The sequence below is a fragment of the Vulpes lagopus genome, chromosome 11 (assembly GCF_018345385.1).
Source record: "Vulpes lagopus strain Blue_001 chromosome 11, ASM1834538v1, whole genome shotgun sequence".
NCBI lineage: Eukaryota > Metazoa > Chordata > Mammalia > Carnivora > Canidae > Vulpes > Vulpes lagopus.
The window spans coordinates 74,429,186-74,452,950 of NC_054834.1; the positions used below are offsets into that span (position 1 = coordinate 74,429,186).

Consider the following 23,765-nt stretch of genomic DNA (forward strand, 5'->3'; position numbering starts at 1 on the left):
CTTTTCTTTTCCTTCCTTCCTTCCTTCCTTCCTTCCTTCCTTCCTTCCTTCCTTTCCTTCCTTCCTTTCTTTTCTTTTTTTTTAGCAGCTGCTATTTCACTGAAAACTCAGGTCCTAAAAGGTGCTGCAAACATTACACACCATCTCAAATATTTTGGGGGCATACCCAATAAAACATAAATTTATTTATTTATTTATTTATTTAAAACATAAATTTAAAATGAACTTCATCTTAGTGTAGAAAGTGATGTACAAAGGCAGACTTTTTCAAACATGAGTACTCCTAAAATTCACCACATATTCCAAACTCCTTACCTGGACTTCCTGAAGCACAACCTGGGATCTTGCTCTGTCAACTCTTCCCCCTCTCTCCCCCACTACTCTGTCTCCTGGTGACCAAGACCTTAGTCTATTTGGCTGGCTTGGATGAACAATGCTTCCCTTTTGGCTCCGGCTTTCAATGGCCCTGGGGGGTCCGCAGAGGCCAGTTTGAGAAGGAGAATCTTTGTTGGTATTAGAACTGGATTCAGGGGGCAGCCCCGGTGGCGCAGCGGTTTAGCGCCGCCTGCAGCCCGGGGTGTGATCCTGGAGGCCTGGGATGGAGTCCCACGTCAGGCTGCCTGCATGGAGCCTGCTTCTCCCTCTGCCTGTGTCTCTGCCTCTCTCTCTGAATAAATAAATAAATCTTTAAAAAAAAAATAACTGGATTCAGGGACTCCTGGGTGCCTCAGTGGTTGAGCGTCTGCCTTTGGCTCTGGGTGTGATCCCAGAGTTCTGGGATTGAGTCCCACATCGGGTTCCCTGTGAGGACCCTGCCTATGTCTCTGCCTTCTCTCTGTGTCATGAATGAATGAATGAATAAATAAATAAAATCTCTGGGGAAAAAAAAAAGAACTGGATTCAAACTCTGCTTCCCTTAGTTACTATTTCTGCAACTTGGGGAAGTTACGGATTCTCTTGTTGCCTGTATTTCCTGTCTCATGGGGCTGTTGTGCTAATGCACGAATGTGGCAAGGACATTGAGGCCTCACATGTAGTTAGTGCTTGCTAAATGTTAGCCATTATTTTTACTGTGGTTAATATTTTTGTGCACCAGGCACTCTTCTGGGAAATGCCTGTGGCAGGCAGACACTAAGGTGACCCCCATGATCCCAACCTCCTGGTATCCACATCTTGGTGTAGTCTCCCTTGTAGAGGCCACTTTTAGGCAAGAGGCTTAAGCAAAAGAATGTAGAAAGGGCCCACCGCGACCCCCACCGACCAACCAATGAGCTGAATAAGAACTGGCTCTATAGGCGACCTACCTCAAAATATCCATAGGCTTCAACTGACCAATGGGCTACTTACAATCAGACACAGTTACCAAGAGAGAAAGTCCCCATACCTCCTCACCTGCGTCCTTTAAATGCGACCATCAACCACTGCCTCGTTGCTGTCTCTGCTTTGCTGTCCTCTCCTCCACTCCCTTGCCATATTCAATAAAGTGTTATCTCCTTTGTTCAGCCTTGGGTGAATTCTTTTACTGTGCACCCTGGCTTCTACACCATTAGTTGCCCCACACTTGGGGGCCCTATTTGATAGGGAGAGACACCACATTCCCCCTTCCCCTTGGGTGTGAGAAGGGCTTGCTTCTAAAACCAATGGAGTATACCACGGAGCATGGCAGAGGTGATATGTGACTATGTGTACGTGGTTATTTCACACAAGATTGTAACATCCTCACTTTCCCTTGCTGGCTTTGGAGGAATCAAGTGGTCATGTTGGTAAAGCCCAACATTGTCAAACCTTGAGGGCAACTCATAGCCATCAGACAGCAAACAACTGAGGCCTCAGCCTGGACCTGAACACTGAGTTTCCAAGCAGATCTTCCCCAGGCCAGCCTCCCAGGACACTGTAGCCTGGGCCATTCATTTTGCAGTAATGTTTCACACTAACAGATAACAAGTATTTGTTACCCCTCACCTTCCAAACTCTTTGCTCCTGCAATTCTCTCCTCTTTCTCCTGAATCTTCAATATATTCCTTTCCATTTGGCCATTCACACCAACCCATAAGCATGCTCTAGTATTTGCCATCTTAAAAATTACTGTCCCAATGCCTGTTCTCTGGCTAGTTATCACCTTGTTTCTCTACTCCTCCGTGGCAAAACTTCTTGACATCCTTGTCTCCAGCCATTGTCCACATTTTTCATATCCTCCCTCAACTTACCACTCAGTGAGGTCTCCAATGACTTACATGTCACCCAATCCAAAGGTCCTGTGGCATTCGACACAGTCAGCCACTTCCTCTTCCTTGAAATACACTCTCTTCTTTAACATCACCTTCTCAGCCTTCCTCCCTGCTCAATGTCCACTTCTTCCCAGTCTCCACAGCTGCCTCCTTCTTTCCTATTCAGCTTCTGAATGTTGGCATGCCCCTGGTTTTGATGCAGATAGACCAGGTCCAAGGACCCAAAGGCGGGCTCCTGCAGGACCAGCCAAGTGAGTCCTTGACTTCACATAGAATGGAAATCAAACATGAGCCAGCAAGAGGTGAAGGCAGAGTTCACTGAAGATACAGAGAGAACAGATACAAATGGAGTGTCCATGAGACTCTGAAAGGAAAGAAGCATGAATCTTTGTTTAGGGGTCTGGAGTTTTTATTGATGGTGGTTTGGTGTACACGTCCTCTCAGGTATCCAGGAACTGGTAGAACAAGGATGAGTGCTCAGGTGTCCTCTATAAGTCACATATGCCCTGGAGCCAGGGATCTAGGTGGCAAGGTGTTTAGAGTCAGGGGTCTTGGAGAAGTTTATGACCTTACCCAGTAACTCCTTAGATATTATCTATTGTGCTGGAAGACTCCAAAGATATTATCATTGACTCCTTGATCTTCACCCAGAGGACATACAAAAGGCAGTGTCAGGCAGGGGTGCATGCATAGAAGTATGGAAAGGAGAAAAGAAAAAAAAATCAGCTTTTTCTCTCATGGGGTCCTCTCAATTCTTCTGTCTTGGTTTCAATTTCCTCACTTGGAATATTTGTTTTCCAGGGTTGTGAGAATTGCCCAAGGTAACAAAGGTATGCCTTAAATATTCCTCTCTCCTCCCCCCACCCTGCACCATTAATTATAATTATGCTCTCTTGCCTCACTCTGCTGAGAAAACTAGTCACCCTCTTCCCTAGACACTTTTCAGGTGGCTCCAGGGTCCAGAGAGCAAACTTTGAGGAAGATGATTATTTCCCACAAAGGCCAGTGTGGAATCTCTGGAAACCCGAATCTAAGAAAAGTCCACTGCCTTTGCTGATAGAAATCCCTATTTTTAATTCATTCAGCCTCAGACCTTTCAGGAGATGAAATGCATGTGGGAGCATGGGTATGTGACCTCCCATAGACATAGGTAGGGGGCTTGGGTCAACCACAGCAGACATTTCTAAGATTCTTCTGCCATGACCATGACTGGCCATAGTCATACCATTTATCATTCTAGAAAGTGATGTTATGCATTAAATGAAAGTTGGGTGACATCACGCCCAAGCCAGGGCATGCCAAAGGAGTCATTAAGTCATTCAACAAACACCTATTAAGTAGGTATTACGTGTAGCAGGGCACTGTGCTAGGTGCCGAGGAAGTGACAGCGAGCAGGACAATAGGATCCCTGCCCTGACCAGTTCCTGGCTTACTGGAAGACAGCCACAAGTGAAAAGGAAATTGCAGCCCAGTGTGAGAGGAAGTTCAGGAGCCAGGCATCTAGGAGTACAGCAGCAGTGGCAGCTAGCCCAGCCAGGGTCAGTGGGGGTGGGTAAGGGATGGTTTTTCTGGGGGGGTGTCCTCTAAACTGTGAACTGAAAGGTGTCTGGGAAGTGGGCGGAGGGAAGAGCAGTGTGAGGTTTCCGAGGTGTGCAAGAGCTTGAACTTCTCAGGAGATGCAAATAGAGGGACGCTGGCATTTCAAGTGCACAGCAGGGTGAGGACAAACTGGACTTTACTCCACCACTTTGTATTTAGAAAGCAGTATTAAGGTCCTGGGATTTTTTCCAGTAAGAGATGGGGGGGGGGCACCCTTAAGAGCCTAACTTGGGGAGTGCATAGCAGGGAGAGAGAAGCACCTGCTGGAATCCTTCAGGGCATCTCCTCTCAGACCTCAACCAGGATGGAGCTCAAAGCCGGCTCTGGTTTGGCTTCAGCACTTATTTCTGAGTAGCTGGAAAGTCACTTCATCTTTTTATTTTTTTTTATTTTTTATTTTTAATTTTTTATTTATTTATGATAGTCACAGAGAGAGAGAGAGAGGCCGAGACACAGGCGGAGGGAGAAGCAGGCTCCATGCACCGGGAGCCTGATGTGGGATTCGATCCCGGGTCTCCAGGATCGCGTCCTGGGCCAAAGGCAGGCGCCAAACCGCTGCGCCACCCAGGGATCCCTCACTTCATCTTTTTAGATCTCTGCTGCCGTAACAAGTCAGGCTTGCGCTGGGTGAGCTTTATTATTAGTTCTCCACACTCTGTAAACCTAAATTTACCCTCCATCCCCTTCTGGGATTTCCTCAATTCCCTTAAACTCTCTCTTCCCGGCTGGGAACACCTTGCAGGACAATTTCTCTTTCTCTCCACTAGCGTCTGAACTCCAAGCAGGCAGCACTATGCCCAATGTATCTGTTCACGCATCTTCTTGCTAGGCCCTGGAACACAGCTGTGAAAGCTTGAATAAACCAAAGAACAGTCCCTACACCGGACACCTCGCTTTAGCTGTTACCGTATGCCCTTGCGTGTTTGTGTCAGATCCTCACAACAGCCCGAGGCACTACCAAATCCCAAGTGCCAGTTTGCTGATGAGCCAAGGAGCCTCAAAAGAGGCCATCAAGCTGTGAACCCAAGCTCTAAAACTAACCAACCAAACCAGTTAGTTACTATTGTCATTCTCAAGCCAGCTTCCTTTCCCCTCCCTAAACAGCTCCAAGGCCTAAGAGGATTATTCCAAGATTGCAGCTCGGCCCACGTGTCCACAGAACTGCCGCAAGGCTGCAGGGTACCCACCCCAGGCCTCCTCCCCACCCTTTCAGTCTCCCTCTCCCCTCCCCCTCCCCCTTTGGCGAAGACCCTCCCGCGTAGCTAGCGCGCCCCACGTGCCTCGCGTAAATAAGAGGGTGCGCAGGCGCACCGGGCCCGCGTCCATTGGCCGGCGCCCTGCTGCCCCGGGAGCAGGGGGAGGGACGCCGGCCGCTCTGGCCGCGGGCTGCTCCGCCCAGTCGGTTGGTCGGGAATCCGGCTTCGCCCTCGCCATGGCACCTTGGCTCCTGCTGCTGTCGCTGCTGGGGCTACTCCTGGGCGCCGCTCCCGCCCCGCCCCGCCAAGCAGCCGACGCGCAGGCCCGGGAGGCGGCGTACCCGGAGCTGCTGGGGCCCGCCCGCTTCGCCCTGGAGATGTACAACCGCGGCCGGGCTGCCGGGAGGCGGGCGGCGCTGGGGGCGGTGCGCGGCCGCGTCCGTCGGGTGAGAACGCGCCAGGGGTGGGGCTTCACGGGGCGTGCGAGAGGCGGGGCGGAGGGGAGGGGGTGGCTGGTCCAAAGGTCGGGAATTTTGGCCGGGACCAGGGGTGAGGGCGTTGGACGCCCGAGAGACGAACTTCTGGTGATGGGGAGAGGGAAGGGGGTGGCGGCGGGGCTGTGGAAAGGATGGGCTGCGGGGGTGGGGGGAGTAGATGTGCCTGCCTCACCCGCCCCTTCATCCAGGCGGGCCACGGGTCGCTGTTCTCCCTGAAGGCGACCCTAGAGGAGCCTCCCTGCAACGACCCCACGGTGTGCCAGCTCCCTGTGTCCAAGAAAACCCTGGTAAGTGATAGGGCTCCTGTGATTCCCTGCCCTCATGATAAGTCTGGGTCAAGAGAAGGCAGCAACTACCTCACCCTGAGTCACTTCCCAGGCCCTTAGGGCCAGAAATTAAAATGCTTTAAGAGCGGGGGTGACAGAGTGCTGGTTTTGCCTCATTCTGCACTTGTGGGGGTGATTGCCCTGGAAGTGATCTTCACACAAGGATCTTCCAGTTCCATCTTGCCAAGGCCTTGCTCCCATCCCAACCCTCAGACTGGCTTCCTCCTCTCCTTCCAGCTCTGCAGCTTCGAAGTCTTAGATGAGCTAGGAAAACACATGCTGCTGAGACGGGACTGTGGCCCAGTGGATACCAAGGTTACAGGTGCTGGGATAGCCCAAGGATACTGGCATAGTTCAGATCAGACTTCACTCGGGGTTCAGCCTTGATTTCTTCTCTGTTCCAACCCTATTCAGATGACAGAAATGAGACTTTGAGTTCAGTCCTTCCACTGTTGAACAAGGACCCCCTGCCCCAGGTGAGGAGCCCATCTCCATCTGGTTAGCTGGTTGTTGCTTTATTTCCCCCTTTCCGTCACCCTGGCCTGGGCTTCCTGGTCAGTGTGAGAAGGATTTCTTTTAAAGATCCCTGTGCCTTTCCAGGATTTTTCAGTGAAAATGGCTTCAGTCTTCAAGGAGTTTGTTACCACCTATAATCGGACTTATGAGACAAAAGAGGGTAAGGATCCAGCCTTGGCTGTACTTGTCCCAATCAGATCAGGACCTTCTCCCCACTTGGTACCTTGGTGCTGGGGAGGGGAAGGACACAAGAAGCAGTACATCCTTTCAAGGATCCCTTAAATCCCCCAAGTTCTTGCCCAGCCTTGCGGGATTGGACGGTTACCTGGCCCATTCTCGCATCTGATTTTCTTGGTCAGGAAGCACGGGGTCTCCATCAGTCTGGATAGAATGGGATGGGGCAAAGGCCAGATTTTCTCAGCTGGTAGTCATTTCCCATGACCCCCTGTCTGAGGATGCCCTTTGGAGCCCATTTTGGTTTTGCCTTCACTCCTGGGATACCATCACTTCAGTGTGGCCCCAAAAGTTATTTTCACCTTCCACTCATCACTTGCAGGTCTGGACCTCCCCCTGCCCCCAGCCCTCCCCCAGAGTTCTGTCCTTGGAAAGAGCTTTAGGCCTGATCCAGAGCCCACCTACTTCTCAGAGAAATCTGTGATTGGTAGTCCCAAGTACCTCTCCTTTTATGATCTGCCTGGGGTCTAAGTCTTTCCTCTCCTGCTCCTTGGTTCTCAGAAGCCGAGTGGCGCATGTCTGTCTTTTCCAACAACATGGTACGAGCACAGAAGATCCAGGCACTAGACCGTGGCACAGCTCAGTATGGGATCACCAAGTTCAGTGACCTTACAGGTAGAAGTAGTGGCCAGAGCCCTCATGGAGCCTGAAAGAGTCAGGGTCTGCTCCCAAGGCTCCTGATCAGGGCTGCCTTATACTCTTAGTCTCCATCCCCTGCTCACTTTTGCCCACAGAGGAGGAGTTCCGTACCATTTACCTGAATCCACTCTTAAGAGAGAACCGTGGCAAGAAGATGCGCCTAGCAAAGTCCGTTAGCGATCATGCCCCACCACCTGAATGGGACTGGAGGAGTAAGGGGGCTGTCACCAAAGTGAAGGACCAGGTTGGACCCCTAAGAAGCAATGGCAGGACATGAGGACTGCCCTGGGGTTGGGAGGGTACCCAGCCCTGATCTTGCCTGTCTCTTGCAGGGCATGTGTGGGTCCTGCTGGGCTTTCTCAGTCACCGGCAATGTGGAGGGCCAGTGGTTCCTGAAAGAGGGGACCCTGCTCTCCCTCTCTGAGCAGGGTGAGCATCCCACTCTACACCCCTGTCCCCAGCCCAGCCCCTCCAGAGGGCTCCTCAGGACCAGCCTTCTGTCTCCTAGAGCTCTTGGACTGTGACAAGGTGGACAAGGCCTGCCTGGGTGGCTTGCCCTCCAATGCCTACACAGCCATAATGACTCTGGGTATGCATTCATGGGATCAGAAGGGGTGGTGGGAATCACGTGAACTGGGTTCAGGTCTCAATGCTAATCTTTAATGAAGACATTGAACAAATCAGCTCTTTAGGAATGCTTTGAGTATTAAGTAAGGAGATAATACCTAAAGCTCTTGGTGCATAGCAGAGGGTCTTGGTATTTTTGTAATACCACTAAACCAGGTAGCAACACACCTCACCCTTGAGAAGAGGTATTGACTTAAATTGGCAATTTAGTTCAGCAGTGGGCTTCAGTGGCCCAAGGATGAAAGATTGAGGGACTGAGGTGGCTGTACAGCGACTGAGAGCCTGCAGGGGTCTGGGCCAAATCAGGAGCAGAACTGAGTAGGACGAGCAAGCCAAAGTGAAGAGTCCCAGGAGTGCTGGGATGAGTAAGGATCAGAAAATGAGAGTGGAGTTGCATCTCAGCCACATTTCTCACTGGTTACTCCCTCAGCCCCCTTTGTTTTGTCATCTCTAGAGGGAGGCTGTTGTTTAGAGTGCATGGCCTTGGTCTGGGGTGGATGGGGACCTTGAGACTTCACAGAAGGGGCTGGGTATAGCCCTTGGCCAGGAGAAGATGAGTGTAGGGTACTCGGGGGTCTAGATTTTCTCTCCCTACCCTATCCCACACCCACCATTCCCTAGGAGGGCTGGAGACCGAGGATGACTACAGCTACCAGGGCCACTTGCAGGCCTGCAGTTTCTCTGCAAAGAAGGCCAGGGTCTACATCAACGACTCAGTGGAGCTGAGCCAGAATGAGCAGAGTAAGTAAGGGTTATGGTGGGGACAGGCCAGGTGGGGTTGGGCCTGGGTGTCCCTGACACTGTCCCTCACCTGTCTCAGAGCTGGCAGCCTGGCTGGCCAAGAAGGGCCCCATCTCCGTTGCCATCAATGCCTTTGGCATGCAGGTAAGGCCTTAGCTCTGCTGCCCCTGACCAACTCTTGCCAACTCCCTTGCTACTTGACCTTGGAGGTGTCCCCTTACTCTTTATTCTCCCCACCCCCAGTTCTACCGCCATGGGATCTCCCACCCACTGCGTCCCCTCTGCAGCCCTTGGCTCATCGACCACGCTGTGCTGCTTGTGGGCTATGGCAACCGTGAGTTCCACAGACCCCCTCTCTGCCCATCCACCTCAGATCACAGAGGTTGGACCACAGCATTTCAGGACCTTTGGAGGGGGAAGTTGAAGGAATGCCTGGGAACCCTGTCCTTACCTCTGCTTCAGGCCGTGGGCCAGGCCAGAGTTATCCACCCCCTCTCTGGGTTGGAAGGCTGAGGCAGTGGAAGGTTGAACTGTTACAGATCAATCATCTGCTAGAGGTGGGTGGCTGGGTGCCCCCCCCCCAAACACCAGAGCCACATCAGGTCTCCAGGAGGCTCGTAGGTGGGCCTGTCTTGCTTTCTGCTCTTTTTCTAGTACCTGTCACAGTAGGCCACAGCAGAGATTGGGAGAGTGCAAAGTGCTGGGGGCCCTGATTGGAGAATCGGGGGCCCCTGACCCCCTGCACTCCGCACTGCTTCCCAGGCTCTGGCATACCCTTCTGGGCCATCAAGAACAGCTGGGGCACTGACTGGGGTGAGGAGGTGAGTCTTGTTTCCTTGGCCCTGGCTCTCCAGTCACATCTTGCCCTCCTGTCCTCACCAGCCCACCTACCATCCCTCCAGGGTTATTACTACTTGCATCGTGGGTCTGGGGCCTGTGGTGTGAACACCATGGCCAGCTCGGCAGTGGTGAACTAAGGAGCACCAGCGCAGGACCTGGTGCTGACCAGAGCCACCTCTTCCTCAGCCTGGCCTGCACGTCCAGGCCCCTTCCCAGGAGGCACAGCTGACTGAGGGCCAGGCACCGGGTACCTCAGGGTGAGCAAAAGGAACTGGGTGAGGGCAAAGCCCCTACCCCCTCCACCCCACTCCTATCCTGAAGCTCCCCAACTGCACCTTTGTTGACTTGTGGTAGCTAGGAGGCTCTTGAGATGAAGGATGATGTCCTGGCAACTGAAGCTGGGGCCAGAACCTTGGGCTTGAGTAAGGAGCAGGTGGGAAGAAAATGTTCTGGTCTTAAACCCAGCTCTGTCTTCAGCAGGCTCTGGCTTCCTTCCCTGGCTTTCCTCTTTCTGATGCTATAAATTTTCTGGTACCCCTGGATCTAGGGACAGTGTTTCCTTACATATCTAGAGAAACTATTGTAACCACCTTTTTCTAACAGCAATAAAGAGGTGTCCTAGGCTCCAGTGTGGTGTGAATGCTCAGTACCTACAGGCAAATAAGGGTGGTAGGGACTTCAGGAAGGTCAAGGGTGGGCAGCTGGTCCTGTCCAGGAGCCTGAGGGCCCAGCTTCTGCTTCAGGAACGAAAAGGAGATGGGGAGAAGCTCACGGATGGGTCTTTATTCAGAGGTATGTAGCAGGCTGTTCTCTGAGGCCCTTGCCCCAAGGGATGGATGGGATCAGCCAGAGGGAGTTCCCTCTCCAAATCGTTTAGTCTTAGGGGTTGAGGTCAGAGGTCACTCTCCCCATAGAGGGCACTGGAGAAGGCCACGTAGTCCAGGGCTCCAGGTGGAGCCCCAGAGCCCTTGTAGGGTGCCATACGACGGATGCAGTACTCGGCCTGCTCAGCAGGGAGCTCCCGCCGCAGCTCTTCAGGAGTGATGTAGTTCTGGGGGAGAGAAGGTTATTGAGGACACACAGATTCTGTTCCCTGTCCCAGCACTCTAGCCCCCTCACCGCCTGGGGCTCACCTTATCTCCTGCCAGGATCTTGAAGGAGGCCACAACTTGCTCAGCTGTGTCAGTCTCAGCTGTCTCTCGGGTCATGAAGTCGATGAAGGCCTGGAAGGTCACGACGCCGGCTGCGTTGGGGTCCACCATGGTCATAATTCGTGCAAACTCTACTTCTCCCTGCAGGGACAGAGGCCAGGCACCACACATATGGGTGCTAAAGCCAGAAGGCTCTGTCCAGCCTTGGCTTGACAACCCCAGTTACAAAGTCCTCTCTTCTCTCCGTGGGCTGTGTCGCAGCCTTAGGTCTGGCTTTATGGGAAGTTCTTTCTACTAAACTGAAATCTGCCTCCTGCCCCTGGCAATGCCCCTGTTGCCCTTTGGTCCTGACCTTTTTTTCTGGAGTTCTCTGTAGTGCTGTTTTTCTCTGGGTAAACATGTTGCAAGTTCAGACTTTCAAGTCACATACAACCAAGTCCAAATCCTAGCTGTGTTCTTGAGCAAATTAATTTGCCTCTCTGAGCCTTTGACAGCCCTGAGGCGAAGTGTAATTCTCCCAGCCCCAGTGGGAGTGATGGGGAAATGAAAGGCACGTGAAGGTGGGAGAGATACAGAAGGTGATCGTGATACAGGAGAGAGATGCTGATGGGACTCCTGTGATGCATGTTGGGGGCACTCACCAGATCATAGCCCATGGAGATGAGGCAAGCCCGGAAGTCATCAGGCTCCATCATCCCGTTCCGCTTCTGTAGTGCATGAGTGCATGTCAGACTTGGTCCTCCAGCCCCACCAGCCCCCACATCCACCGCCCACAGAATTGGGCCCTCGCTGACCCGGTCAAAGTGGTTGAAGGATGCCCGGAACTCGTTGAGCTGCTCCTGGCTCAGGCCCTTGGCATCTCGGGTCAGTACCTGGTTCTCCACTTCATTGATGGTACGGGCAATGGAGGTGAGCAGCTGCTCCCAGCCTACGCGGATGTGCTGGGGGTACAGGTAACAGGCCAAGTCAGTACGTGGCCAGTGCCTGGCCACTAGTTCCAGCTTTACTCCCAATCTGCTGTGTGATGCTGGGCAAGTCTTCCACCTTATTGGGCCTTTGTCCCTATCTGGAGGTTCCACTGAGGACTTAATTTTGTATTAAGCATTGTCAACCAATCATGACCAATCCTGGCCTGGCTTTAGACCAGTATGTGACTCTGAATGGGTTACCTTCCCTCGCTGGATCTCAGTATCCCCATAGGCGCATTGGGGGACCTGGCCAAGCTGTACTGGGGGCCCTCCTGGCGCATGCATGATGTGTCCAGCTATGGCTTCCCTGGGCTTCCCCAGACAGGACCATCTTCCCGCCCTTCTAAGCAGGTGAGTCCCACCTCCATGCTGTAGACGGTGTGCTTGTTGTCAAACACTAGGCTCTCCTGCAGCAGCTGGTGGTCACCCTCCAGCCGGTCAATGTTGCTCTTATAGTTGATGATGTTCTGCTCCTGTTGCCGCAGTCCAGCCATCTGTTCCTCCAGAGAGCCAGCCATCCCTGTGGCTAGGCGCCCCACCTCCTGTAGGGGACCCAGGCAGGATGGGAGCTCCCAGCTCCCTGTGGCCTGGCCCTGGCCTCCCTCGCCCAGATTGACCCCACCATCCAAGCCATACCTCCACCTTCCCCTGGATCCAGGGCCCAACAGCATTGGCTTGAGCTGCGAACTGTCGCCGGAGCCTCTCATTCAGCTGCTGCCGGGCAAGCTCTTCCTGCAGGGTCTGGTCACGGCTGGGCACCAGCTTTCGGACCTGGGAAGAAGGGTGCTTGTGCCTGGGGGCCACTGAGCCAGATGACAGCTTTGAGGGGAGACAGGCTCCAACCCCTAGAGTAGTCTCTGCTACTGTCAGCCAAGACGAACAAGCTCTTGGGCAAGTCACCTGACCTCTTTAGGCTTGTTTCCTCATTTGTAAAATGGGGCCGATGATACAACTGTAATTTCATTTGTTTTATAAAGATGTCCATACCCCAGGCTTAATTCTACTTCACATCAGGCCTGATAGAAAAATGCTGTTACAGCCAATTTACAGATGGAGCCGTGACAGGCAGGGTGGCTTATCCAGTGCCCCACAAAGGCTGTGACAGATCCCAGATCCGTAGCTTGGGACAGCTGAGGTTTTGGGGGCTGGGGGGAGGCAGGGAGAGGTCAGAGGCAGCACTGACCATGTCCCACTTGGTGTTGATGTCCTGTGGTGTGAGGTTAATGTAGGGGTTGGTGGAGCTGGGCCGCAGTCCATACGTTTGGCAGATCTTCTGGATCTCACCCTGGATACCGAGGATTGCTCCTCGCTCTCGGTCAGCCTCTGGCAACGTAGCCTTGAATTGCTCATGTGCAGTCAGCAGGCTCTGGGAATGACAGGTGGGCAGCATTAGCCAGCAGCCTCCACTTCCCACAGGCAACAGAAAGGGCAGCAATGTGCTACAGGCCAACCAGTGGGTCCACAGCAGGGCTGGCTCAATGCAGGCCTCCTGTCTCCCAGCCTAACATTTGGGAACTGGGGTTTCCCTCCGGTCCTCAGTCCCCAGGAACCCAAAGAAAGGGCTGACAGGATTCTAGGCCAGCTTCCCTATCACCCCATCCAGCCCCCCACACTGGAACCCCTGCATCCACCTGGGTTTCCTCCACTGAGTGCACCAGCCACACGTCCTGCAGGTCCTCCACGGCACCATCCAGCCAGTTGTTGAAGGGTGCTGCCCGACGGGCAAACTCCAGTTGCAGCTGGTCAATGGTCTCCAGGAGCTTCTCCATCCGCTAAGGGCCATGGGGATAGTGAGTCAGCAGCCTGCCCAACCCTCACCAGCCTCCAGTCTCCAGCCCTCAGCGCCCTGGCCCCCAAACCCACTTCTAGTGCGTCCCTCCTCTTCTGGGTCAGTGTGCCCAGATTGTCCCACTGGTCGCAGATGGCCTGGCAGCGGCTATTCACTGAGGCTGCCTCATGGTAGTCCAGCTCACTGGGGACCAGAAAGGGGATAATGGAGGGGTCAGACCATAGCCTAGATTTCCTCCTGCCTTCCTGGGACTGGAACAAATGCCCGAGGTAGTGAAGGCGCTAGGGAGCCAGGGCAGGTGTGGTTGAAGGAGAGCATTCCGGGGAGGTGGAGATAAGGGTTCCAGTGCATTCCTTGGGTATGGGGTGCTCGCGGGCCCAAAGCTTCAGTCCCCAGCGAAGTTTGGATGAGGGTGGTGGGATTGTGCGAGAAGGGGCGAGTTTACAGGAGGAGGCGGGGAAGCCAAGGCTGACGGGGAGATTTTGAGCTAGCTGGCCAGGGCCCGGAGTTGAAGGGGACGGTCAGAAAACGGGTAGGTCACGGGGGTGGGGCAGGCGGAGCGCCGATAGAGTGTGGGTCCCGCGATAGGGATGGGGTTACGGGAGGAGGGTCGGATCAAGTGGTGATGGGGAAAGATGGGACACCAAGGCGGGGTTCCTGAACTGAGGAGGGCAGTGGGGAGCAGAGCGGGCGAGGGGCGAAGCCAGGTAGGGCAGTCGTCACCGAGCGGCGGGCCCAGCAGCGGACCACGCCTACTTGAGCTCCTGGGCCAGCGCGGCGATGTGCTCCACGCGGTCCTGATGCGCTGCCAGGTCGCTCTCAAAGGCCTCGTGGCGCCGCAGCAACGCCCGCACCTCCTGCAGGGAGGCCGACTCGTAGTCGCGCTGGCTCAGCATATCCTCCTTCCCTACTCGGAGAGAGGCCCGGCTCGGGTCACCCAGCGGCGGCCGCGGCCGGAGCCAGGGTTCCAGCCAGGCTGAGAGTCCTTATCTGTGAAATTGCAGGTGATGACACCTGCCCAGGGGGTTTGTTCTGCGATGCCAGGGTGATAAAATTAAGTGAAGCTCCTGCTCCTGGGTATGACCTGTAAATGACGTCAGCGTCCCTGATTCTGCAAGTCTCAGGGTGGTCCTCGGTACAGTTGGGGTATTACTGCATAGCGAACTACCTCCCAACGACTCTAAACCCAGTGAGCTCCGACCTGGTTTCCTTTGCTCACCAGCTTCTACAATGCCTGGCACAGTGCCTGGCACTTGGTAGACCTAGGAATATTTGTTGGATGAATAAATGATGAATGTAAAAGCGCTTTGAGAACGAATTACCATTATTTCTCAAAATCATAACAATAATAATCATAGCTGCAGCTATTTATTGAGGGCCACTGCATTTTGCAGAGAAGCTAACAGGTTTAAAGATTCAGAAACCTCAGAGTCCCATAAATAGCTATATATTTAAGGAATTCTTGCTGTAGCAAACCACTGTTATCCTTTATGCCTATAATCCACTATTAACGTTTGTCTGTTATTTATAGGCAGGGATCATTTATTTGTAGGATCAAAATCCCTGATAGAATACAGAATGAATGTTTTCATACAGAGCAATATATTTGACTCGTGCAGTGTTTTGCCATCAGCATGCTCTGAGCCTAACGTTCCTGCTGTTAGGCTTGGGGACCCACCTGCTATAGGTACAAATAAATGACAGATTAATCAGAGCTGAGCTACAGAAGGCCAGAGCCAGGAGACAGGGGCTCAGGTTTACAGATGAAGAAACTGGCCCAAAAAGGAGCAGTGACTTGGTTGCACAGAAAGTCAGAGTGGGTCTAGAAAACGAGTCACTACCTTCCTGGCAGAACACTTCTCCTGACCCTGTACATACCTCCAGGACACCCCCTCCACGCACCCATACCAGTCTCTACCTCAGGACAGACTCAAGCCCATGAGGTGTTCCTACCCCGGGTCCAGGCTTCATGCAAGGAGGCTTTCTGCTGGAATTTCTCAGCCAGGTGCTGGAGCCGCTGCAGGCGCCGGATCTCTGAGAGCAGCCAGTCCTCATAGCCCTTCTCTACTTGTTCCAGCCCACGCCATGCATTGGCGATATCCTGTGGGGCAGGCAGAGGTGCCCTCCATCAGGGTTTGCCCATTGTACAGATGGGGCCAATGTCACCTAGAGGATGTGGGCAGAGCAGGGGTCACTCTACCCCTGGCCTGGCTCACCGAGACGAGCTTGCCCTCGGAGGGCATGAAGGCGGGCCGGTGGCTCAGCCGCAGCTTGGTCTGCAGTGTATTGAAATTGATCTCCAGCTGGCACTTCTCCTGCACTCGGGGTGGCTTATGCAGGCGCCGGTAGTCCCGAAAGTCCTCCAGCTTGCGCTGCATGGCACTCATGCTGGGCTCGCCCACACGGTTCTCCAGCCATGGTATGGTGCGACGGATCCATTCCAGCAGCTGCCAAGGCCAGGCAGGTACAGTGCAGAGAGTTCTGAGCTGGTCTGCTCGCCCCACCTACCCCTCTCTACCCATACTGGGGCTGTGGCCAGAAGGCCAGGCCTCAAGCAGAATACGGGTCCCCACTCATCAGGGAAGGAGTAGGGTAGTAAATGTCCTAGTCCAAGGGCCTGTGAAGGCTGGCACAAAGCAAAGAGCCATGCAACTGCTCTAAATATGGGTGAATGGATAAAGGTTGAGTGGATGAATGAATGGTGAGTGGATCCATGAACAACCAGGAGCCTGGACAGGCAGAAGGGGCAGGAGATGAGTGAAGATGGCAGGAAGAGGTGGGAGGAGGCCAAGGCCCCTCTAAGGTGAGGGGAGCTCTGCAAGCCCAGGCCTGGGCTAGCCGGGGTCAGGAGAGCACAGGTATGGGAGGCTTCAGTCTCACCTCACTGGCAAGCTTCTCGTACTCCTCCATCAGCTTCTCATTCTCCTGGTTCACAGCCAGCACCTTGCAGATCCTGTTGGCAGCTGTCTCTGCCTATCATTGGAGTTGAAGAAAGTGGGCACTAGAACGAACTGCTGCAGACACCCCAACTCAGCCTTCCTCTGTAAAGCCCTTAAAACCTGGCAAGTAGGGGAGCACATCTTTTTGGATGAGGAGGGAGCTTCCAGGCCAGGTGCCTCTACTCCTGAATTCCCCAGAGACTGAGGATATGCAGATGGGACAGTGGCATTCCCACCCAATGGGGGGCCAGCACCTCCAAATGTGAGGATGCTGCCAGGGTTAGGTCCCTTGGTCCACAAACCCAGCTTGAGCAGCAGCAGCAGGGAACCCCTACCTGCTCGGCCCCGGCAAAGGCATGGTAGAAGCAGGAAACATAGGTCATGATGGCCTTTTCATCAGGCTTTGGGGTGTTCACGATGTCTAGGGGACAGCAGTGAGGTATTTATTGGCTATTGGCCAAAGCCAGGCTTGGGGAACAGACTCATGCCCCTAACCAGGTAGAGAGCCCCCTTGAGATGGGAGGGTCACAGCCACTAGCTGCCAGCTACCCCAAATCCAGTGTCTGCCTCTTCCCTGAAGCCCTCTCTGATCACCCTAGGGCCCAGTTACTGTCCTGTATGGGGTGAAAAAAGCGTGAGGGAGCAGGTGTGGGAGCAGACTCTACAGCCCCCGAGAAGCACAGTGCCTGGTGTGTCTAACATCCCATCACTCTGGGGCCATCTATCTGTCTTTTCCCCAAGTTCTCCTCATCCATTGGTACCCACACATCCAAGTACTCAGAAAATATTTGCTGCCTCAACTCACTAAAGCCTTGCTCGGCCAAAGGGACAAAAGGCATGACCTGCCCCCAAGGAGCTCCTATGCTCCCAGGTGACCCTAGTATAACTGAGATGTGAGGCAGAGGGTGGTGCCATTAGGAGAGAGACAGGAGAGGCAGGGGGGCAGGATATAGGGCTCCTGGAGATGGGGGCCTGGGACAGGAAGGAGTTTTACTAGAGGGTGGGCTGAAGGGGAGAGCATTCCAGGGGAGGGAAGAGCAGGGGGCAAAGGGGTGAAGATTGGACCATGTTTCTAGTCAATGAGCAGAGTCCTCGCCTGTGTGGGGCTCCCTCTCACCTTCTGCATCCAACATCCTAGGGATGTCCAAGTATTTCTCTGCAACCTCGAAGGCCGTGTTTAGATTGCCAATGGGGTCATCCTAGGTGGGTGGGAGCAGGGGAGGTGAAATGTCAGCTGAGGGCCAAGGTTGAGGAGTCGGGGCTTGGAGGCGGCAGAGGCCTACCTTGCGTAGTTTGGCATAATCGATGAGATCGGGGCGGTGTCGGTGGATGAGAGCACAGAGGGCTAAACCATCCTTCCAGCTGGACAGAGAGAAGGGGAGTCAGGCCTGGATTCAAGCTGAGGCTCTGTCCTACCCTCCCTCCAGGAGCATCCCCATCAGGACAGTAAAATGGAGTAGTCTAAACTCCTTGGCTTGGCATCGGAGGTCCTTCATTACCAGATTTGGACCATCTCCTTCAAGCTCACCATGATTCCTTCATATACCCTGTCCTTGGGCCACACCAGTGTCTGGATGGTTCTGGCCTCTAGGTTTTTGCTCACAAGGGTCCCTCTGGCTGGAATGCCACTCCAGGGAGGTCTCCAGTGCACTCCCTCAGGGATCCTCCCTCACCCTCTTAGACTCGATTCAACATCGACTGAACCCTCCTCCTCTCAGACACTGTTCCGGGAACTTGGCTGTGGTGGCCCCACTCCTGGGGCTTGTGGCAGGGCCTGCTCTGTGCCCCAGAGCCCAGTAGAAGCCCGAGTGCTGTGCTGACCGGCTGACAGACCTGGTGTGGAAGTTTTGCACGTTGACGTTGCGGTACGGAGCTGTCTTCCGCTGGCACCACAGGAGCAAGCCTTCCTTGGCAGAGGTTTCTGGGTGGAGATGGGGAAAAGTGTTAGCTGGGGAGGGATCTGGGCCCTCTCACCCTACGGGCTTCCTCATCACTTACCCTCCACAGAGATGTCCTGGATAGCAAAGCGAAGGATGATGGTCCAGATCATGCCCAGGGTCATCTTCAGGTTCCCGTCAACAATCTCTGTAGGGTGGGGAATGCGGACAGATTCCATCTGGCATTCAAGGCCTATACTGCCTCAGTTGCCTTCCTCCCTGCTCCATTCTTTGGCCCTTGTCTCCCATGCCAGAGCTGGTACCCAGGAAGTGTTCAATCATGGAACACCTACCAATGCCGGGTCCTGTGCCAGCACTTCAGGTTCATTTGCCCCTTAACGGTCCCTCCCATGAAGCATGGATGGGTAACCCCACAATTGAAAAGATAGGGTCCCAGAAGTGACTTGCTGACAGGACCACCCTCCAAGCCCCTCCCAGGCCTCTTCCTGCCACTTCCTCACCTTCAGCACCAATGGACACCAGCTTAACCCCCTTGCTGGCAATGAAGTCCAGGGCCTTGTTGACATTGGCAATTTTGTGGAAGCGCATCTTGCCTTTGTCTGGCCTGGGTAGCCTCTCTCCTGGGTGTAAAAGGAGAGGTCAAGGGTCAAAGGTCACAAGAAGAAGCTGAAGACATTGTCCTCAAACTTCCCACTCCCCCACCATGTCCCCTCCAGCACCCGGCTGTCATGTTCCCCCTAGCTCTCTGGATTCCCCTAGGTCCTGGGGTCCCTGTGCATTGATTTGCCCTCCTCACCTGAAATGACCTCCAAGAGCAACATGAGTTTGAGGCCATTGCGGAAATCCTCCTCTATGTTTTCAATCTGGGTGCCAGCCTTGCGCAGGTGTGAGTTGCACCAGGCAGTGAAGGTCTGGAGGGCAGAGAACAGCACTCAGACCCTAGTACTATGTCTGGGGGACAATAGGGACATCAGACCCCAGGCCCCAGCCACTGGCTTCTCTGCATCCAGGACCAGTCCCCTTTTCCCTCTGAGCTTTCGTTCTCCTGGAGAAGAAAAAATGGTCTCTAGGGCCCACACCAGCCCCAGTTGGAACTTGGAGCATGTCAGCTTTGGCCAGTCTCAAGTACTGGAGGGGGATTTGGAAAATTGCAAAGTGTATGCTCCAAAGTGTGGGACCCTCTGACACACAAGAGCCAATGCAGGGTGATTGCACCCTTCTAAAACCTGAAAAATTCTGGACTGTGCACCAATGTTACTGTCATCTCAGCCCCACTGACATCCCGGGCTATTGTGAATTGGCCTCCAAGTAGAACACGAGGGTACAAGAGCTTTGCCAGTCGCGAGGGACCAGCTGGGCACAAGGACCAGGCTGACCTAGGTCCTGGAGGTGACTGCCCTTTTCCTCTCCCTAGAGTCAGCTCCAGCCTCAGCCTCCATCTGGGATGGGAGGGCTGCTATGCAGCTCTGTGTTTACTGGGAATGGAGGTGACCTGCAGCCTGGTACACAAGTTCCACTAACCCACCAAGCCTTCAAGCCCATCAGCTGTAGAGTCCTTGATGGAGTCTATACTACTCACTCTGTGACCTGGAGCATACCCTTTGCCCTTCCTTGTGCTCAGTCTCCCCATCTGTGCAATTAACTGGCCAGACTTCATGATGTCCCATGTCCTTCTTCCTCTGATTTGGTAGGATTCTAGAATTCAGAGCACTCCCCCCCAACAAATAAATTAATCCTGGGAGATGGCCCTGGAAGTCTTTTGGAATTATTTCCCTCAGCCAGCTTTTCAGCTGCCCTAGAAGGTGGACTTGAAAGATGATGCTTTAGGGGGATCCCTGGGTGGCTCAGCGGTTTAGCGCCTGCCTTCGGCCCAGGGTGTGATCCTGGAGTCCCGGGATCAAGTCCCACATCAGGCTCCCTTCATGGAGCCTGCTTCTCCCTCTGTCTGTGTCTCTGCCTCTCTCTCTCTCTCTCTCTGTGTGTGTGTGTGTGTGTGTGTGTGTCTCATGAATAAATAAATGGGGGATCCCTGGGTGGTGCAGCGGTTTGGCGCCTGCCTTTGGCCCAGGGCGTGATCCTGGAGACCCGGGATCGAATCCCACGTCGGGCTCCCGGTGCATGGAGCCTGCTTCTTCCTCTGCCTGTGTCTCTGCCTCTCTCTCTCTCTGTGACTATCATAAATAAATAAAAAAATTTAAAAAAATATTAAAAAAAAAAGAATAAATAAATGGAATCTTAAAAAAAGAAAGATGATGCTTTAAATACTCAAGGGACTGTCATAAGGAAAGGGAGTGAGCTTCCTGTCACTGGAGGTATATAAGTGAGTGCTGAGCACTACTTGATGGGCCCCAAGCCCAGGAGAAGGCAGTTAGTCTCTGTAGTTCTCTCCAACCATGGAGTCTGAGATGCTCTGGGTGTAAGATAAAGCAGGGGGAAATGCAGGACTGGGTGGGGCTCCCATGGTAGAGGAAAGGGCATTCTTTCATCTGACAAACATGACTTAATGAAATGTGATCCCTGCCCTAAAGGAGCTCACAGCTGATCAAAGAGTCGTGTTGGTTTGAGAAGTGCTAGGGGAGACTAGTGTCAGGGAAAAGCAGGAAAGCGTTCTTCAAATCATGTGGGCGATCTCTTGGGGAAGGCTAATATTTGATCTGAGCTACAATGAAAGACCAGGAATTATGCAGAGAAGGGCAGGCAAGGGCATTTCATGCAGAGGCAGCCACGCAGGCAAGTACTCAGCAGTGAGAAACAGTTGCTAGGTTTGTGGGGTTACAGCTATCTGGGTGCCACTGGAATGAAGCTGGGGGTGTTGAGGTATAAGTGGTGAGAGGCGGGCCGGAGGGGCCGCAGGGGCCAGGTCATGCACGATCTTGGGTGCTAAGCCAGGGAATTTCAACTTGATCCTGAGGGCAACAGGGAATCAGGGAAGCTTCTGGGCAGAGGGAGGCGGGCAGAACTGTGTTTTAGAAAGCTCTTTCTGTTGGCAGAGTGGAGGCAAACAGCCTGGCAGAGCAGAAGAGAGAAGTGAGAAGCTGGCAACTGGAATGGGGGGGGAGGGGGGAAGGGTGTCAGGAAGGGGAATGGGGTAAGGCCAGAGGATAGAAACACTCTTCCTTGCTGAAGTGTAAGCTTCCTGAGGCAGAGGCTTTATTTTGTTTCCTGCTAAAGTCCTGACAACACAGTGCCTGGCCCAGGGTAGGACCTCCCTAAGAAATACTGAATGAATGTTCTTGAATGAAGTTGAATGAAGAGGACTCAGGCATCAGGCAGGAGCAGGAAGGAGTGCTCCAAGACACAGGGGTAGGGAAGGGGTAGGCAGGGGTAGGACGGGGCTGAGCTGAGTACAGAGATGCTCGGGTTGGAGGTGAAAGAAACTCTGGAACGGCCAACTTCCAGGGATGCTGCTTAATTTACAGAGCATCTACGTTGCGCAACCGTTGAATGAATGAATGAAGTGGGAGGCTGTAGGCTGGGATGGAAGGGTATTCCTGATATTTTATTGAATGAGGAAGGCAAGTTACAGACTAACATGTGTCTTATGAAGGGCATGTGGACCTGGATCTGAGAGAAATCTGGTGGGTGGAGTGGGGGTAAGAATTGTCACAGAGCAGATGGCAGCTGGAGCCAGAGGCAGGGATGACATCACCAGGAGACTGCCAGACCCAAGGACCCAGCCCTGCTTGGAGACAGGTGCAGGAGGATCCAGAGGGGAGGCGTGTCACCCAGACCTAGTCAGCTGAGCCTCCTGGACTCTGGGGTCATCTCCTGTCATCTAACCCTGCAGAAGTGCTCTGATTCTAAATCCTAGGATTCTCAGATCCTGCAAATTCTACTGAGCACTCCTGTTCCCTGCCCTTTCCTGGAGTCATATACTGTTGGCAAATGCTCAGCAGGGTCCAATAACTTCATGGTGTCCTCCCTCTCCCTGGCCTGCCACTCCTCAGTCTCCTCACTCTAGACCGGATCATCTTCTCTTTTGGGAACCCAGGTGTCCTCCCCCCTCCACTTGGGAAAGTCTGGGAGTGAAAATAGATCAGGGAGGGGGCCTGAGTGCCCTACAAGGCTGGGTCTGGGCAGCAGCTGCTCATGTGCCCCATGCCAGCTCCCCCAAGGCGCTGCCTCAGCACAAAGTGTCCATCTGGCGAGAGAGTCAGGTTACTCTGTAAGGGGACCCAGGCTCCCCTCTTTCTTGGCCTTGTGACCTTTTTAGCAGATTTAGGGCCCCTGGCGTGGGGAGGGGTATCTTGGGAAGGAGTGGGGGTGGGGCAAGCAGGGGGCAGGGGCAAGCAGGGAGCAAAGACCCTCAGGTTGGGGGGGGAGGGATCCTGTTTTCTGACAGTATATGATTTGGATCCTATCGCTGTCCCTTTCTGGACCTCAGTTTCCTCATTTGACAGTTGGGATGGTGTGGCAATGAAGCCCAGGATGGGGAGAACAGAGAGGAGAAAGTAGGGAGGGTCTGAGAGGGTTGTCTCCTCCCGCACATACCCAAGTCCAGTAGTTGCCAGCTGGAAGTCCTTAGGGTGGGATCTGGGATATTTAAGAGAGTCGAGGGGTCTGGGGAGAAAGATTATTTTCCCCACACTCCCCAAACTTGTATCTCCTGGGCTTCACCCAATCCCTTTTGCTAGCAGAAGTGGGACAGTGGGCCCAGGGTGATGAACCTGAGGCCCAGGGTGATGATGGGGGGCAGGGACCCCAGAAACTCTCCTGTTATTCTCAACCCCTCACGAGTTCTCCCAGCCCTCTCTTCCAGCTCTGGGAGACAGTGGAGGACTGGTGGGCAGAACCCCGACTAGGTCGTGGAACTCTGGGTCAAAACGGGCTCTGCCCGCAACGTGCTGAGATGCCAAGGACAAACAGCTCGGGTTCCCAGGACTCAGTTTTGCCATCTGAAAATGGGTGAGCACTCACTTTCCGCTGCTGCTTCTCCCAGGCCGGGTCGAGCAGTAGGTCGCGGTCCCAGTCTTCCTCCTGTTCCATGTACTCGCCGCCCCCGCTGCCGCCCACGAAGGGCCCCTCCCCGACCCCCAGGCCCTCGGGCTGCATAACCATCATCATCTTGCTGGGGCTCCTGGCTCCGCTCCGCTCCGCGCTCTCCAGAACACCCGGGCCGCGTTAAGTAGCGCCCGGCCCAGCCCCGGATCGGATTCGCGCTAAATATGGGGGAGGTGGGTGGGGCCGGATGGGGGCGAGGGCGTTCGGGTAGGGACCAGGCAAGAGGTTGCCCTGAGACCAGGGGACTGAAGGATTTGGGGGCGCCGGGGTGGATCCCATAGCGGAGATTCGGGGTTCCCGTTCCGGCTTCGCCTCTTGGGTGCTGTGTGACCATGGGAAAGCCACGGCCCCTCTCTGTTTCCTCATGAGTACAACGGAGATGACGATAATAATAGTGACTGTTGACCGCTACAAGCTGCCTCTTAGGCCTCCTCCTGACCCTCTGCCTGCGTCGCGCTGGTGGGAAACAGAGAGCCCTATCCCCATTTCACAGTCAGAAACACCGAGGCGCCAACCTGTTTGAATGTTTTCTGGGGTGATGGAGACACTCGAGCATGGGAAGGGGTTCCAGGCCAG

At 54.0% G+C, this 23,765-nt stretch overlaps 2 protein-coding genes across 3 annotated transcripts; one reads left to right on the forward strand and one right to left on the reverse strand.

The window, feature by feature from the left end:
* The first annotated feature begins 5,179 nt into the window (after positions 1-5,179).
* Positions 5,180-10,066, forward strand: CTSF (cathepsin F). Its single transcript, XM_041722985.1, has 14 exons — positions 5,180-5,469; positions 5,709-5,807; positions 6,084-6,168; positions 6,261-6,322; positions 6,447-6,522; positions 7,098-7,211; positions 7,331-7,479; positions 7,568-7,664; positions 7,744-7,824; positions 8,484-8,603; positions 8,683-8,747; positions 8,847-8,937; positions 9,366-9,424; positions 9,506-10,066. The coding sequence occupies exons 1-14, from the start codon at positions 5,260-5,262 to the stop codon at positions 9,578-9,580; spliced, it is 1,383 nt and encodes a 460-aa protein (XP_041578919.1). The 5' UTR covers positions 5,180-5,259; the 3' UTR covers positions 9,581-10,066.
* A 140-nt stretch (positions 10,067-10,206) lies between these two features.
* Positions 10,207-23,288, reverse strand: ACTN3 (actinin alpha 3). Of its 2 annotated transcripts, XM_041722984.1 has the most exons (21): positions 23,106-23,287; positions 18,985-19,099; positions 18,689-18,808; positions 18,289-18,375; positions 18,124-18,211; positions 17,574-17,652; positions 17,408-17,489; positions 16,626-16,711; positions 16,232-16,324; positions 15,568-15,798; positions 15,305-15,452; positions 14,108-14,258; positions 13,426-13,534; positions 13,194-13,334; positions 12,746-12,928; positions 12,199-12,333; positions 11,925-12,104; positions 11,389-11,535; positions 11,236-11,301; positions 10,577-10,735; positions 10,207-10,494 (listed from the first exon to the last, which is right to left on the reverse strand). In XM_041722984.1, exons 1-21 carry the CDS (start codon positions 23,250-23,252, stop codon positions 10,336-10,338), a joined length of 2,706 nt encoding a protein of 901 aa, XP_041578918.1. In that variant the 5' UTR covers positions 23,253-23,287; the 3' UTR covers positions 10,207-10,335. The 2 variants fall into 2 exon arrangements, with proteins under 2 accessions (XP_041578918.1, XP_041578917.1); XM_041722983.1 differs by having other exon boundaries at positions 11,236-11,535; positions 23,106-23,288.
* Between the last annotated feature and the right edge of the window lie 477 nt (positions 23,289-23,765).

Bases quoted from the DNA above. Each gene is read 5' to 3' on its own strand.
- CTSF (XM_041722985.1), top strand. From the start codon at position 5,260: ATGGCACCTTGGCTCCTGCTGCTGTCGCTGCTGGGGCTACTCCTGGGC. The intron at 5,808-6,083 runs GTAAGTGATAGG...CTCTCCTTCCAG, and splicing joins CTGTGTCCAAGAAAACCCTG to CTCTGCAGCTTCGAAGTCTT. The intron at 7,825-8,483 runs GTATGCATTCAT...ACCATTCCCTAG, and splicing joins CACAGCCATAATGACTCTGG to GAGGGCTGGAGACCGAGGAT.
- ACTN3 (XM_041722983.1), bottom strand. From the start codon at position 23,252: ATGATGATGGTTATGCAGCCCGAGGGCCTGGGGGTCGGGGAGGGGCCC. The intron at 18,809-18,984 runs GTGAGGAGGGCA...TTTTACACCCAG, and splicing joins GCTCTTGGAGGTCATTTCAG to GAGAGAGGCTACCCAGGCCA. The intron at 10,495-10,576 runs GTGAGCCCCAGG...TCTCTCCCCCAG, and splicing joins AGATCCTGGCAGGAGATAAG to AACTACATCACTCCTGAAGA.